At 48.5% G+C, this 16,116-nt stretch overlaps 1 protein-coding gene across 14 annotated transcripts in view; it reads left to right on the top strand.

Moving 5' to 3' along the window:
• AKAP13 (A kinase (PRKA) anchor protein 13) overlaps positions 1-16,116 on the top strand; it is a 322,135-nt gene that overhangs the window by 298,063 nt on the left and 7,956 nt on the right. For all 14 annotated transcript variants that reach the window (XM_010832167.1, XM_010832169.1, XM_010832166.1 and 11 more), the window contains 8 exons: positions 2,212-2,288; positions 2,987-3,168; positions 3,267-3,349; positions 6,172-6,366; positions 11,117-11,278; positions 11,969-12,039; positions 12,498-12,542; positions 15,144-15,194. In XM_010832167.1, the coding sequence (XP_010830469.1) occupies positions 2,212-2,288; positions 2,987-3,168; positions 3,267-3,349; positions 6,172-6,366; positions 11,117-11,278; positions 11,969-12,039; positions 12,498-12,542; positions 15,144-15,194 (866 nt within the window). The remainder of the gene's footprint in view (positions 1-2,211; positions 2,289-2,986; positions 3,169-3,266; positions 3,350-6,171; positions 6,367-11,116; positions 11,279-11,968; positions 12,040-12,497; positions 12,543-15,143; positions 15,195-16,116) is intronic.

The following is a 16,116-nucleotide window of genomic DNA, read 5'->3' on the forward strand; positions in this document are numbered from 1 at the left end:
CACATCTTGAAGGATGGAGAAGAGGAAGCGTGAGAGCACAGAGCCCTGGGAGGGGCAGGCGGGCAGGGAGCGGAGTGAGGCAGGAAGCTGGGGGTGGACACGTGCCCAGGCGAGGGGCTGACTGTGACCCCGGGGGCGGGAGGGGCTCACAACGGAGGATTTGAGCAGGACAGGGGTGGATTCGAGTGTGGCCGGAGGACAGCCGGAGCCCGGCGGGACCACCGACCGAGCTGAGGACAGTCCCTGGTACAGGGACCCGGGGGAGGTCCTCCAGGCAGGGTCACTTCAGAGAGAAGAAACTCCCTTCCGGACCCCAGCCAGCTCTGCATCCCTGCTCCATGATGCACTGCGTGGTCCCCAGGGCTCCCTCCTGTGACACCCTGAGACCACAGCTGGGGGCTCTGGCCTCCCCACTGCGGCGAGGCCGTCTCCACCGCCACCTGGTCGTGAAGTGCCGGTCCTCTTGTGAGAGCAGGCTTCCTAGAGCGGCCACTGCCTGGAGCCAGCACCCTGTTCCTTCTCCACGCAGCAGTTGATTCATTCGTTCCCGAAATAAAAAATAATTGATTCCAGCTGTTGGAACGAAGTCCTGGTCCAAGCAACAGCAGAACGATAGGCTTCCCGGCCCAAAATGTCTCCAGCGGTGAGAGGAGTTGGTTTCTAGTCATTTTCAACCCCCAATGAACTTGTGCCAAGAACAGCCAGTCCTGTGTCGAGTAACCCTTGAAAGGGGATGGGATTGTTTTTCTCTCATCTATTGACACTGGTCACATAAACTTCAGGATCAAAACTAAAGTTGAAAACTTATGTGTTAGAACTTTTTTTTTTTTGGCAGACACCTGAACTATTTAAAAGTAAACTTTAAAAAAAACTAAGTTGTCAAAACTAATAGTGCTGCATGGAAAATTACTGTGGTCTGCGCTGAAAACTAGACCTCCCCAGGACGCGGGCCTGCTCGCCTCTGTTCCTCGTAGCTTTGCCGTAAATTACACAGGGGGGCACCCCCGTCTTGGCAGAAGTGGTGGAAAAGGCCAGGAGGGGCCTTGACCACCCAGAAGGGGGCTGCAGAAGTCAGCCTGTTGTTTTCCCCAGGGAGTCATAGGCGCCTCAGCCCCTTTACTGGCTGAAGGTGGTACGGATAGGGGCCAGCCCACGAGGTCTCAGTAGACGACTCGCCTCCAGGGATGTCCCACTTTGTCCTTAAGGGAGCGCTGGGAAATGTCACTGCATACTCCTCGAGAATTAGAGCAACTGTTGGTGGCATTCTTTTGATTTCTGGATCCAACTAGAGATTTATTTATTAATTTTGAACACCAAAAACATCTTGTATTGGGATATAGCCAGGTAACAATGTGGTGGTAGTTTCAGGTGGACAGCAAAGAGACTCAGCCACGCATATGCATGCGTTCTCTCCGAAACCCCCTCCCATCCAGGCTGGCACAGCACGTTGAGCAGCGTTCCCTGTGCTAGACAGCAGGTCCTTGTTGGTTATCCATTTTAAATACAGCAGTGTGTACATGTCCATCCCAAATGCCCTAACTGTCCGTCCCCCGCCCCCCACCCTGCTCGGCAAGCATAACCAGTTAGAGATGTTAATTTGGCTCCTGTTGCATCTCAGCTGAGAAGAGCAGGCCATCTCTGTGGCACGGAGAGGTTGAGGTTGCTGGCGACATGTTGGGCCAAGCAGAGCATGGTGCTCGGTGTACCTGAGACAGTGTGGGTGTTGGGGGGGCCCCCTTGTCCTCCAGGGCCTGTGGAAGAAGCCTGCCTTTCATGACGAGACTGCAATAGTCTTCTGCATCACCTCCTGGCAGCCTTCCTGTCTGCCATCTTACGCCTTTCCCCTTAGCGTGATCAGAAGCCGAGAAACACTGTGACCAAGAGTTATTTTGTGGAATGTGTTGCTGTAGTCCTGCTTCCCAACTTTTAAAGTATTTTATTCTTAAAGACCTTGCCTTGTGGGATCCATCTTTCCAGCACTGAGTGCTCAGACCTTCTCAGAGCAGGGTATTGGTGATCGATCCCATTTCAAAATGCCTCTAAAGAATCTAGTGGCCAGATGTGGACCCTGCAGAGGTGTCAGACCCTGGCCTGGGAGGAGCGTGATAAAGCGCCGTGTGGGTGGGCTGCTGGGTTATCGTCTGGTCGCGCACCCTGGAGGGGCTTCCTTGCCCACTGACCATGGTTCTCTCTCCTCTCGCCGCTCTGCAGAGGTTCAAGCAGTCCTGTTGACTGACATCTTGGTCTTCCTTCAAGAAAAAGACCAGAAGTACGTCTTTGCATCATTGGTAAGCTGAACCGCTCATCTGTGCTGTTTGTAATCAACAGTATTCACAACCGTGAGGGTAGGTGGTGAGTGTTGCAGTTTTCTGTCCACCTTCCTCCCCTCCAGTTATGTTTCTGCTCCCTCAGAATCCTTCTGAGAGCCTTCGGCATTTGATCCAAAAAGAAATCTGTCGTTGCAGTATTTCTCATGTATTATGTCTTACAAATCGTTCCCCCTTATAACCTTGCCAACCAGAGTCTGACAAAAACCAGAAAGGACTCGAACCTTGATAGCCTTAAATTTTTGTTTCTTTTTTGGAAATCATCTCCTGTGGGATAAAATGTGAGTGAAATAACGAGCTATTTGGTTTTTCTCCTAAATCTGCCATCGTTTGTTAAGCCATATGCTTTTGGGGGCGGGGCGGGGAGAGAGAGAAACAAGATATCATGTATTAACCCACATGTTTGGAATCTAGAAGAATGGCACGATGAACCTGTCTCAGGACAGGAAGAGAGAGACAGATGTAGAAAGCGGACCTGTGGACACAGCAAGGGGAGGAGAGGGTGGGCTGTGTGGAGAGTGCGGCGCTGGCCTATACCCACTGCCCCGTGCAAGCCATAGGCTCCTCAAGGGCGTCTAGTCCGCCCTGAGATGGAAGCTGTCTCAAGAGTTGGGTTGTCACGTCCACGTCTTTCTAGCTGCGCTCTCCCCACTTTCCAGGACCAGAAATCGACGGTGATCTCTCTGAAGAAGCTGATTGTGAGGGAAGTAGCGCATGAGGAGAAAGGCTTGTTCCTCATCAGTATGGGGATAAAGGACCCTGAGATGGTGGAAGTCCACGCCAGCTCCAAGGAGGAGCGCAACAGCTGGATTCAGATCATCCAGGACACGATCAACACCCTGTGAGTCTCACCCCGCCCTCCGGGATCACCTGATGGACGGGCCGCCATCGGGGTAACGGGCCTCTGAATAACGCGATGTTCTGTTGCGGTCGTGTCAGGAACCGAGATGAAGATGAAGGAATTCCTAGTGAGAACGAGGAAGAAAAGAAGATGTTGGACACCAAGGCCCGGGAGTTAAAAGGTGAAGCTGGTGGCAGCGGCCCAAGGGCCTGTCAGGGAAGTGGGGTGCGGGGAGAAGGGGGTGCAGTCACACGATGGGGGGTGCGGGGAGAAGGGTGCACAGTCACACAGAACCCCTGCAGATTTTCAGTTGATTCCAGAGCTAGCCGGATGGGCACGAACCAGGGAGGGGGATAGCTCGTCACAAAAGAGAAACCAGGTCTGAGCCGATGCAGGTCCTGCAGGAACACCCTGTGCTGTGAGCATGGCCCGTGGGAACGTGTCTGACACTAGATCATGGGGATGTTGGTTCTCTGACTCCAAAGTGTCCATGGGCCCTGGTGACAGTCTCGGTACTATGTAACGGAAGAAGTTGCTGGAATTCACAGGCACATCTAAGATTAAAACAGGAAGGAGAGAAAGGTGCTTGAGGGAAGGAATTTCCCAGTTAATCCGTTTATCGGTCACCCCCGCCACGGTGCCCTGAGTTCCAAGTGTGTTCGGGGCGAAGTCTGCTTCCAGGTGCAGTTTGACCACTGTCTGTCGAGGCCTGCTGTCTCGTGTGGTCTTGTCTCCACCCCTGCAAGGCTGTACTCAAAGCAGGTGAGAAAGCTGGGCCCACGACGGCGGAGGCGCAGGGCCTCACACCCCGCTCCCTGCAGAGCCGGGTTCGGCTCTGTCTGCTGAGCTGTTCGTGCGTCTTCCCCTTTGGCGCTACTGAGTGTTCTAAAAGAAGTATGTGTTGTGCTCTGGAAAGAAGTAAGGCCAAGAGTCAAGTACATGTAGGCTCCCGAGGAGTTCAGTTCATTCTCTTTCAACAGTGAGAGGAAAAAAAAAAAAAAATGATGAGCAGATTTAGACTGGAGCCAGTGTCTCATTGTTATCTCTTCCTGTGAGTAGGATGGCAGAGATGAGAACCACTCGCTTTTTAATTGAAGGATGATTGCTTTACAGTATCGTGTTGGTTTTCTGCCATGTACATGAGCATGAAGGGAACAGCCTTCTCTTCACATGCCTGAGGCCCCTGGCCAGCCACAGTGCTCGGTGCTGGGGGTGCAGTGATTCCTGAACTGGAGTCCCTGCCGTGAGGAGGACCTACATAGATGGCGGGCCCTGTGGGCCACAGGCGTGTAGAGAGTGTATGGGACCTGGGAATCTTGCCTATAGTCGGTCTCACGAGAAACTGACACGTGAAGCTACATCTGAAAAAAGGGAAAAAACACCAACTCACCAGATGAAGAACAGGTGCAAAATGAAAAAGGAGTGAAGGTCTAGTGTGTCTGGGAGTCAGGGCTGAGTGATGGGAGACGAAGCCTGGAAGCCACCACATGTTGAAGTTCAAGCAGGGAATGATAGTTTTTTAGCAAAATGTAAGCAAGTTTTTTTGGAGAAGGCAGGGGCACCCCACTCCAGTACTCTGGCCTGGAAAATCCCATGGACGGAGGAGCCTGGTGGGCTGCAGTCCATGGGGTTGCTAAGAGTCGGACACGACTGAATGACTTCACTTTGACCTTTCACTTTCATGCATTGGAGAAGGAAATGGCAACCCACTCCAGTGTTCTTGCCTGGAGAATCCCAGGGACGGGGGAGCCTGGTGGGCTGCCATCTATGAGGTCATACAGAATCAGACACAACTGAAGAGACTTAGCAGCAGCAGCAGCAGCAGCAAGCAAGTTTTTTAAATCGGTATTGATGCCAGTTGGGAGAATTGCTTGCAGGCGCTGGGAGAGCCCACTAGGAGTGGGAACACCAAGTGGGGGACTCTGGATAAGTTGGGTGAGAAGTGGGCTGGAGGCGAGTGAGAGATGAGGAACCACTGGGGGTGGTGGGACAGAATGTGGAGAGAAGTCTCCCCCTGGTTTCCAGCCTGGGTAACCGGGGGGTGAAGGTGCTGTTGACGGAGGAAGAGGCCAGGGCTCCAGGGAGGAGGTGGATGGGGTGGTGGGCGGAAGCGGAGAACAGAGGCTTCTGATCTGCAGAGAACTAGGCGTCTAAGTGGAGGTGCCACTTGACAATGAGACTCAGCAGTCTGGTGCCCAAAAAGTGAGTAGGACTTGGGTGTCTTGTGTGAGTTAATGGGCTTCCCTGGTGAATCAGACAGTAGAGAATCTGCCTGCAATGTGGAAGAGTCAGGTTTCAGTCGGGAAGATCCCCTGGAGAAGAGAATGCAGCCCACTCCAGTAGAATCCTGTGGACAGAGGAGCCTGGCAGGCTACAGTCCATGGAGTCGCAGAGAGTCAGCCACGACTGAGCGACTTAACACTTTGAGTTATCAGCACATGAGAAGTAACTGAAGCCGTGGGAGTGGATGAGATCCCTGAGAAGGAAGTGTGTAAGGTGTGGAAGGCAGTCCAGGGGGAGCCGGGGGACCAAGTGCAGGTCTGTAACGTGCCAGAGAAAGAGTGGGAGGAAGAGAGCCAGCCTAGCAATGACTGAGGGCCCGGGTGGGCAACAGGTTTACATGTCGCTGGAGAAGAGGAGATGGAAGACTTGGTTGGATGCAGGTGTGAAAGATCCCCTTGGAGAGAGCAGATGCAGCGACGGACAGAGCCGGAGAAGAGTACAGGGGCTGAGGAATCAGCAGGGCGATGGGAGAGTGGGGCACAGCGCACACTTGTTACATTGGAAATTCTCAGGTTTGCCTCAAAAGACCCGGGATAGTTTTCCAAGTAGACATGACGGATAAAAAATCTGATACTGCCCTCAGGATGAAACAGGAAGCAGGCGTGGGGGAAGCTGCATTCCTTGTTGTCCCGGGCGTTGCCACGAGGTGGCGCGCGTGTCTCAGTCATCGCCTCTCGCTGACCTGTCAGATGACCAGATCCCTTTTCCAAATGCCCACAGAGCAACTTCAGCAAAAGGACCAGCAGATCCTGCTCCTCCTGGAAGAGAAGGAGATGATTTTCCGGGACATGACTGAGTGCAGCACACTTTTGCCAGAGGACTGCTCCCCAACCCACAGCTGTAGAACCCTCTTCCGCTCCAACACAGAAGAGGCTCTCAAAGGAGGACCTTTAATGAAAAGTGCAATAAATGAAGGTAATTTACATTCAGCATCGCCTACCCCCCCTCCCCCCCCCCGCCCACAGTGGTTTGCATGTTAGCATTATCTACCATTGAGCACTTTTTTTCGTTGTAAAAGGAAACACAAAACACAGAAAACAACTCAAAACATGTTTTGCTTTAGTAGGTTATTTATCAGGTGAGCATCCTTATAACTATTTCCCAGGTCCAGAAATAAAAATGTGGCCAGACCCCTAAAAGCCTTTCTGCATCTCCTATCCCCGTCACAGCTCTCTCCCTCCCTCCTACAAGCCATAGGTATTATGACTTCTAGAGTAATTCCTTAGGTTTCTTTATGCTTTTATGTGGCCATGTAAAATCATATATGTGGTTTTAGGCATGTTTATAGACGCTGTGATTTAGTTGTGTCTGTGGTTTTTGATACTCATTTTTAAGGTTCTTTATTTACAGTCCTCCACCCGCCCCACTATCCCTTCTTCTCCACACAGCTTATCCGTGAGCTTTTTGGCCTACAAGTTTCTCTTTTTTGGACTTCATTCATGCAGCGGTTCTGTTCTTCTGCCTTCTGGTTCCTTCAGAAGGTGCTCTTGGGGGGTTGGGGGCTCAGTTGCTCAAAGGTGAAACGCCTTTGGCAAGCTGAGTTCCCGTAGTGTTTCATCTGGAGACACAAGCTGTCTTTTTTATTATTTTTTGTAACATGTAGGAGAAGCACGATAAAAGGATAAATCTTTTTCCCCCTATTATTTACCAGTTTTCAAAATAGTGAACTGACTTATGGTCATTCTCTGAAAATGACCAGTACTTTTAAAATATTATTATAGACTCATTGATTTAAATATATCTGATGGGCTTTGAGCCATTGCACTTCTTATCGTTACTGGAAAAGTCTAAAAGGGCCTCCCTCTCTGCCAGCGTGCACCTTTTCGTGTTGCCTCTGAACACTTTTGACATGACCCCAGCGGTGTTGAGAGCCGCTGTTTGTTAAAATGTTCGGGCTCGTCTTGTTTTCTGCACATGTCTGGCATTAGCCTTTCTCTGAGAAGCTGTGGTTTCTTGTAGTGGGAAATGATGTCTCAAGACCATTGTCTAGGTGCTGGGGGTGGTTGTCACTGCTGGGGTTTTCACTGTTGGTAGGTTGGGCCTTTTCAGTGGACCTCTTGGGTGGAAATGTGTATGGGGGGCGGTAATGAATTACACCGATATGTATTCAGTTCACTTGTGAGCTGCAGTGTTTTACTTGCGTGCTCAGTTGTGTCTGACTCTGTGACCCCGTGGAGTGTAGGCCTCCAGGCCCCCTGTCTATGGGATTACCCTGGCAAGAATACTAGAGTGGGTTGCTGCTTCCTCCTTCATGGGGTCTTCCCAACCCGGGGATCGAACCTATGTCTCCTACAATGGCAGGTGGATTCTTTACCACTGAGCCACCTGGGAAGCCCTGTTTTTACTTAATCTCGTCTGTAATACACCTGTATCTCTTTTCTTCCATACTGTGAATCCTCATTCTTAAAGATACATTATAAAGTATCCTTTATTTACCCTAACACACAGGCACTAATACTACTGTCACGAAATAGGACTCTTAAACGCCATGCCGCCCACCCCCGCTTTGATCAATGGTACTTTGTCTACACTGTCAACTTCCAGCCGTTGTGTACGGCACGCTCCCCTTTTCAGACCCGTAGTCTTCATTCTGCAAGAATCAGCACCAGTTCTCATCAGCGTCCCTCCAGTCATCTTGGATGTCTGAACCTTACTCTTTAGTTCCTCTGAAAGATTCATGAGGATAATATTCCCCACGTCCTTATATACTGGTGATAACTTGTGCCTTTATACTAGAAAGTCTGTTCTACTGGATATAAAATCCTCAGATCCTAGTTTCTTCAAGTACCCTAATTCTCAGATGTGTTACTCATTTTTCTCTGACGTAAAACATTTCAGAGTCCAGTTGTAATTTGATTTCCCCCATATATAAGTCACATGCTCTTTGCCTTGATGCCCAAAGGATTTTTTTCCCCTAAATCCAAGTCATTTTACTAGAATATGCCTTGGTGATGGTGATTCTGGAATGATGTTCTCAGGTTTACAGCGTTCTGTTTTGATTTATAGTCGCAAACTTTTCAGATTTCAGAGATGTGTTCTTACAGCTCTTAGTGTCTTTGCTGTGCGCTGGCTTTGATTTTCTTCCTCAAGAACTCCCACTGTCCATGTTATTGGATCACCTTTGCCTGTCTTCAGCACTTCTTGCTTTCCCAGAGTGCTTTTTTTATATCTTCATCTTTTTAACATGTAAATGTATCCTTTCAGCTTCTGTTCTCTTAAGTCATTTTCTGTTGGGTTTACTTGCTCTCAGAGTCTAGTTTAGATTTCAGAAAGGGGTATTTTTTCCCTTTTGTTTCCAATTATTTGAGTTTTGCCGCCTCCCTTCTGTGTCTACATTCTGACTAGGGTCTTCCACATCTTGAGTTTTGGGGTTTTTTTTTTACCTTGTTAGCACACTTAACTTTACGGACATGTCCTTCTCATGTGCTTGTATTATGTATACGGCAGCTGCACCCCTTTTTCTTTCTCTCTTTTCTTAACTTTGTGTGGGATTTGACTTTGATATTTTTCTGTCGCTCATTTTCGTGTAAAAATTCCAATCCCAAAGAAAGGTAATGCCAAAGGATGTTCAAACTACTGTACAACTGCCCTCAGCTCACACACTAGCCAAAGTCATGCTCAAAATTCTCCAAGTCAGGCTTCAGTAGTACGTGAACCATAAACTTCCAGATGTTCAAGCCGGTTTTAGAAAAGGCAGAGGAAACAGAGATCAAACTGCCAACATCTGTTGGATCATAGAAAAAGCAAGAGAGTTCCAGAAAAACATATACTTCTGCTTTATTGACCACACCAAAGCCTTGGACTGTATGGATCACAACAAACTGTGGAAAATTCTTAAAGAGATGGGAGTACCAGACACCTGACATGCCTCCGGAGAAATCTGTATGCAGATCAAGAAGCAACAGTTAGAACTGGACATAGAACAATGGACTGGTTCCAAATAGGGAAAGGAGTTCGTCAAGGCTGTCTATTGTCACCCTGTTTATTTAACTTATATGCAGAGTACATCATGTGAGACACTGGGCTGGAGGAAGCACAAGCTGGAATCAAGATTGTCAGCAGAAATAGCAATAACCTCAGATATGCAGGTGATACCACCCTCATGGCAGAAAGTGAAGAGGAACTAAAGAGCCCCTTGATGAAAGTGAAAGAGGAGAGTGAAAAAATTGGCTTAAAGCTCAACATTCAGAAAATGAAGATCATGGCATCCAGTCCCATACCTTCATGGGAAATAGATGGGGAAACAGTGGAAACAGTGTCAAACTTTATTTTCTTGGGCTCCAAAATCACCATATATGGTGACTGCAGCCATGAAATGAAATGATGCTTGCTCCTTGGAAGAAAAGCTATGACCAGCCTAGACAGCATGTTAAAAAGCAGAGACATTACTTTGCCAACAAAGGTCCATCTAGTCAAAACTGTGGTTTTTCCAGTGGTCATGTATGGATGTGAGAGCTGGACCATAAAGAAAACTGAGTACCGAAGAATTGATGCTTTTGAACTGTGGTGTTAGAGAAGACTCTTGAGAGTCCCTTGGACTGCAAGGAGATCAGACCAGTCCATCCTAAAGGAAATCAGTCCTGAATATTCATTGGAAGGACTAATGCTGAAGCTGAAACTCCAATGCTTTGGCCACCTGATGTGAACAACTGACTCACTGGGAAAGACCCTAATGCTGGGAGGGATTGGGGGCAGGAGGAGAAGGGGACAACAAGGATGAGATGGTTGGATGGCATCACTGACTCGATGGACTTGAATTTGAGCAAACTCCGGGAGTTGGTGATGGACAGGGAAGCCTGGCATGCTGCAGTTCATGGGGTCGCAAAGAGTCAGACAGAACTGAGCGACTGAACTGAGCTGAAACTTTTAGGCTCAGATAGGTTTTTTCACTTCACTGGCCTCTTCTGTTGTTTTCCTGCAGTGTTTTTAGAAGATGACAGTGGCTCTCCTTAGGAGATTCCTGGCCTCTTTTCTCCTCCTTTTTCCACACGGACCTTCTTTTTCCTTCATCTCTGTTGCATCTCTCCTGCTCAATTTCTATTCCACGTTCAGCTCTTTCTCCTTTCTGTGGGACACTGCTGCTCTAGAAGAGAACCGTGGCTGGTCAGGTTTGATAATTCAGATGCTCAGACTTCCCTGTCCCCCTGACGTCACTACGGGAGGGGCAGAAAGCCTGCACTTTCCACTGCTGTTCTCAAATTGGCACATCTCACTTCCTGGAGATTTCTTTTTGGCTACTTCTGGTCTGACTGCAGGAGCCGTACTCCTTCCAGTAAATTACTCTGCCTTCCCTGTATTGTGCTCACTCAGTTGTGTCCAACTCTTCGTGACCTTTTGGACTCCAGCCTGCCAGGCTCCTCTGTCATGGGGTTTTTCAGGCAAGGATACTGAAGTGGGTTGCCATTTCCTTCTCCACCTTTCCCTGTACCCTTTTTACATTTCCTAGATCCCACGTGAATAAGGCTGGAGGTTTAATCTCTGCATTTCCAACAGAATCCAACTACAGCACCTGTCCTTAGCTGAGAGCTTCCTCTGAACAGAGGGAGTCGTGTAGTCAGCTTCGGGCTTTTCTGATCATCTTCACTGTGCATACAGTGTGTTGATCAGGAGGTTTTCCTTTTCACATTGCAAGAGATGTCAGTGTTGTGCGCTTCCTGTCTCCCAGTGGAGATCCTGCAGGGTCTGGTGAGCGGCAGCCTAAGAGGCTCGCTTGGGCAGGTCGTCAGCAGCCCTGCGGAGCAGGAGGGCATGGTCGGCCCCGTGTCCCTGCCCCGGAGAGCGGAGACCTTTGGAGGGTTTGACAGCCATCAGATGAATGCTTCAAAAGGTCAGTGGGGTGGTGGTGGTGGTTTTTAATATAATTGTATTTATTTATTTTTGGCTGTGCTAGGTCTTTGTCCCTGCACAGGCGTTTCTCTAGTTGCGGTGGGCTGGGGCTGCTGCCTGGTTTGGCGTGTGGGTTTCTCACTGTGGTTTCTGTGGAGCACCAGCTCTCGGGTGCACGGGCTCAGTGCCCCGCAGCATGTGGGATCTTCCTGGATCAGGAATGGAACCCAAGTCTGTTGCACTGGCAGGTGGATTCTTGGCAGGGAAGCCCCCAGGTCAGTGGTTTTAAGCTCATGTGCTCTTCTGGGCAATCCTTCACCATCAGGACGAAAAACCATCTGTACTCAGTGGCTCCATCACCGCTGTCCTGCTCAGACAGGGAAGGTTTTAGTGAGGTCCTAAGTATCCAGCTGCTGGAACTCAAGGACCTCCATCTGTGTTGAGTTCGTTTTGAGTAATAAGAGGTTTTCCTGAGATCTCAGCTAAGCTATAGCCAAAGGGGCAATAAGACTGTTTTTTTCCTTTCTGCTCCTAGTTCTTCTGTAGCAGTAAAACTGTTTAATAATCACGTGGCTGCCCTTCTGCTGGCATTACTAAGATTCGGGAGTATTTTGTACCTAAGCTGTGTATGTAGTATTTTCTTGACTAATCTGTTTTGCAACTTGAAAAAAGTACTTGTTTGTTTGTGCAGGAGGTGAGAAGGAGGAGGGAGACGATGGCCAGGACCTCAGGAGGACCGAGTCGGACAGTGGTCTGAAAAAGGTATTTCTTGCTAAGAGACACTGCCTCCCTGCATCCTCCCGGGCCCTTCCTCTAAGCGCATCGTCTTGAAATTAGTCCACTGTGATCGTGTTTTGGACGCCCAGTTTGCCCTTTTAATTTCCTACTTCATCTTGAGAGGAAAGCACGTTTCTAAGCAAACAGCACCGTTCTGAGCCCCATGTTCTTGGCCATCGGGCCTCTCTGGTTCTGGACATCACGTTCCGGCACACAGCTCCCCCAGCTGGACCGGTTCCACTGAGAGCCTTGTTTAAACACACACTGCCCCCACCTGAACTCATTGCAAGGCTTCCGCAACAGTTCATTGTCACCTCTTCACTGCCCCAATGTAGAAAGAACGAACATGGGACGTCACAGCATAAGTTAGACACACACTGAATATAATTTTTGCCTCAATCTTCATTTTCTTTACATGTACTTTTTTTATTATTATTTTATAGGGTGGAAATGCTAATCTGGTATTTATGCATAAAAGAAACAGTGAGGTAAGGACACTCTGAGCTCTTTAAAGGAGTATGATTTTGTTGAAGTTCCAAGGTTGAGCCTGTTCATTTCTGCTTTGCCTTGTTGAGCAAACTATGCTGTCGTCGGCCCCAGAGCATCGTCCTGTCGGTTTTTTGCCAGAAAATTGCTGCCTCCTAAACCAGCCTCTGCTCCTCTGTCCTTGAGAAGCCCCTTGCTTTCTCTGAACGTGGGCCACGAAGCGCCCACAGTGGCTTCTCTCCATCCACGCACGCTGAGCAGAATTTGTCACCAGCTTGGCTGTAACTTTAACCTGGCACCCAAAGCTGCAGTGTGAAGCGTGACAGAGGAACTTGTGAGTGATTCTGCACTGTGGCTCCAGTTGAGTTTTCTTCTCTGAGCACTGCTTCTGACTCCATATGTCACTCTAAAAAGTAGTCCAGGCGTCCCCTGGCTAGAGACCAGGCTCCCTGCCTTCCGCCGACCCTGCGGGGTAACCCAGGTCTTTCACCGTCTCCCCGTCTCCTCGGGTTCCTCTGAGGAGATCCTCTTGAAGGCTCCAGCTTAGTTGACTCTGCACATGTGACACTGTGCAGCGGGAGCTGGACCCGGGACAGGGAGGGGCGAGGCTGTCCCTCTCAGGGTGTGCTCTGCTGGACCCGGGACAGGGAGGGGCAGGGGTCCCTCTCAGGGTGTGCTCTGCGCTTCTCCCTGCTTTTCGTAGAACACCTGAAAATCCCTGAGGGGCTTCGTTTCAGAATGTCAGATGCAGGGACTCGTTCCTTTTTCCCCTAAAACCCAGGCAGCGGTTTGTCTTCTGTGTTGGCCTGTTAGTCTGCACACTGTGACACCCTGAAGGAACCCCCTTCAGTGAATGAAGTAAACCTGCTTTCACACAGACTGCCCCACTCCTGTGCTGCTTACAAAGCGGCCCTTTACTTGTTTTTTCCACTTGCCAACTCCCCCCGCCCCACCCCACGCTGAGTGAGAAGAGTTGGGTAAGAGATCGTAGGCCAGTGGCTTCCAGGCATTCCAGCCCGGACTGCACACTGCGGGTGCTCAGCCAGAGTCAGCTGGCCAGCTGGGACTTCTTCTCTCTGTTAATTAAGAATAAACTTAAATGAGGGGCAAAAAGTATTCTCCAAAGAGCTAAGCCTGATAATTAAGTTTTTGTGTTTTCAAATAACTTAAAAGGAATACATGATCATGGGAGAAGATTGGAAAAACATCCAATAATGTAAAACAGGAAAGCAATAAGTAAATATCCTACCGCTGAGAAACAGATAGCTACTATTATTAAATGTGTGGTGTTCTATCTTCAGCCTTTTCTTCCACAGGACATGTATTTATGTGTCTAAGTTTATGTGAGTGTGAATTGCATAAAAATAGTTTTGCACAGTTTGTTTCAATACTCCCTGGAACTTCATATCCTGCTTTTTTTTCTCTTAACACTTGAGAAGCATTTTCCTGAGACGTTTGTACAAAACATGCTATTTAACAGCTGTATATTATTATGCTAGTTGCCATAATTTAATCTTTCCAATGATCAATTCTTTCTCTGCTTTTTTGCTTTGTAAATGATGCAGCCAAGAGCATCTTCATACTTGTTTTTTTTTTTGGCAAAGCTGTGATTATTTCCTCAGCATGCCATCCTCTGCCTAAAAAGGTTACACTGCATTGAACCCTGTCAGTACAAGAGGATTCATCCATTCTCATCATGCTTTCACCAACACTAGGAATTCTTTTTTAATTGACATTTTGTTGGCTTGATAATTTTATTATCAAGTAGTTATTTCTTAATTTTTAATAACTTAATAACTACTTAATAAAGTAGTTATTTCTTAATTTTTGCATTCTTCTGACTTGAAATAAGGTTGAATCATTTTTAATATGTTACATATTCGACCGTTTGTATTTCTTCTTTTGTAAATCGCAGGTTTATGTTCCTTGCCTGTTTTTCTACTAGAATGTTTTTTGCATATTGATCTGAGAGCCTTTTTTAAATCAAAGATTTTGTTTAACAGTTTGTTTTTGCCTCATTCTGTTCACTGTCTTCTTTGCCAGATTTTTATTATACATTTTTACATAGTAAAAGTTGAAATTTCGTGTGTGTGTTCTTTCTTGCTGTCTTTGAAAAGCCTTCCCTGTTTCAAGATGAAAAAACATTCTCATATTTTCTTACAGCTCACTGAATTTTTTTTTCTGTGAGGCTGGATCCCAACTTAAGTTCTTCCAAAGATTTACCCAATTTCCTCAAAATACTTGACTGAATATTCTTACCTTCTCCATTGACTAGAAGTGCTTCTTACACTAAACGTGTGGTTTGCTTCTGAGCTTTCTGTTGGGTTAAACTGGGATGTGTGCCATCTTTGTGCCAGTCATTTTAAATAATTGGAGCTTTAGAATACTTCTCACTGTGCGTAACTTGCCCCCACACACAGTTACGCTTGTTTGATCTTATTTTGCTTCTCTCGGCTACTTGGGCACTGGCTTACTCTGTGTGGTGCTTTCAGTTTGAAAATGCTTGAGTCGCAGGCCCCTTGCTGTGGGGTAGGGTGGGTTCCCGTCGGGTGACGCACAGCCTGCTGGGGTCTGAGGTAACGGCTTGTTGATTGCTTTTGCAGCAGGTCATCCAGAGCGTCGTCCATCTCCACGAGCTCCTCAGCACTCTGCAGGTATGTGCCTTTTCTCCTTTGTTCCTTCACTTCCTAGTTGAGACAGAGACCAACACGGGTGTGGCTGGCCTGGATCTTGGAGGTTTATACGTTTCTTATGGGTAAATACAGCCCTCAGACAAGAGAGACTGGCTCTCAGGATGAGAAAGGTTCCAAAATGCAGTGGTTAAGATCCCCGGCGGAGGGAATGGCAGCCCACTCCAGTATTCTTGCCTGGAGAACTCCATGGACAAAGGAGGCTGGTGGGCTTAGTCCATGGGGTCACAAAGAGCTGGACATGACTGAGCAACTTAGACTACGCTGCAGAGTCTCACTGATCTTCTAAGACTAGAGTTGCTGAGCAGATGGTGGATGGCAGGTACCCAGAGCACAGTTAACAGCCATGCCCCAGAGCCAGGGGGTGTGGGCCTTCACAGAGGAGATGCTTCCAGTCTGGACGGCCTTTGTAGGTGTACGACTTTTTGCACCAGTGGTAAAGAACCCGCCTGTCAGTGCAGGAGACGTGAGAGCAGGGTCAATCCCTGAGTCGGGAAGATCCCCAGGAGAAGGGCATGGCAGCCCACTCAGTATTCTTGCCTGGAGAATCCCATGGACAGAGGAGCCTGGCAGACTCCAGTCCATGGAGTTGCAAGGAGTGGGACCTGACTGAGTGCACATTCATACACAGTACCCTCAAATTCGGGTCCCTTCCTTTCTTAAAGATCTAACCAATCCAGTTCATACCTCCTCCCACCTCCAAAGGCACACACCACCCCAGACAAGGCCACTGACTGCAAAATCGAAGTCTTGGCACCACTGACCTTCCCACTTGGTTGCCGCCCAGGGTTATCCTAGAGTACTTTTCCCAGAGCAGCTTAGAAAGCAGGGGAGGGCTGGAGTCTGGGTGTGGGCGCCATCCACCCTCGAGGCAGGCTAGGCACAC

The sequence above is a fragment of the Bison bison genome, unplaced genomic scaffold (assembly GCF_000754665.1).
Source record: "Bison bison bison isolate TAMUID 2011002044 unplaced genomic scaffold, Bison_UMD1.0 scf7180017860443, whole genome shotgun sequence".
NCBI lineage: Eukaryota > Metazoa > Chordata > Mammalia > Artiodactyla > Bovidae > Bison > Bison bison.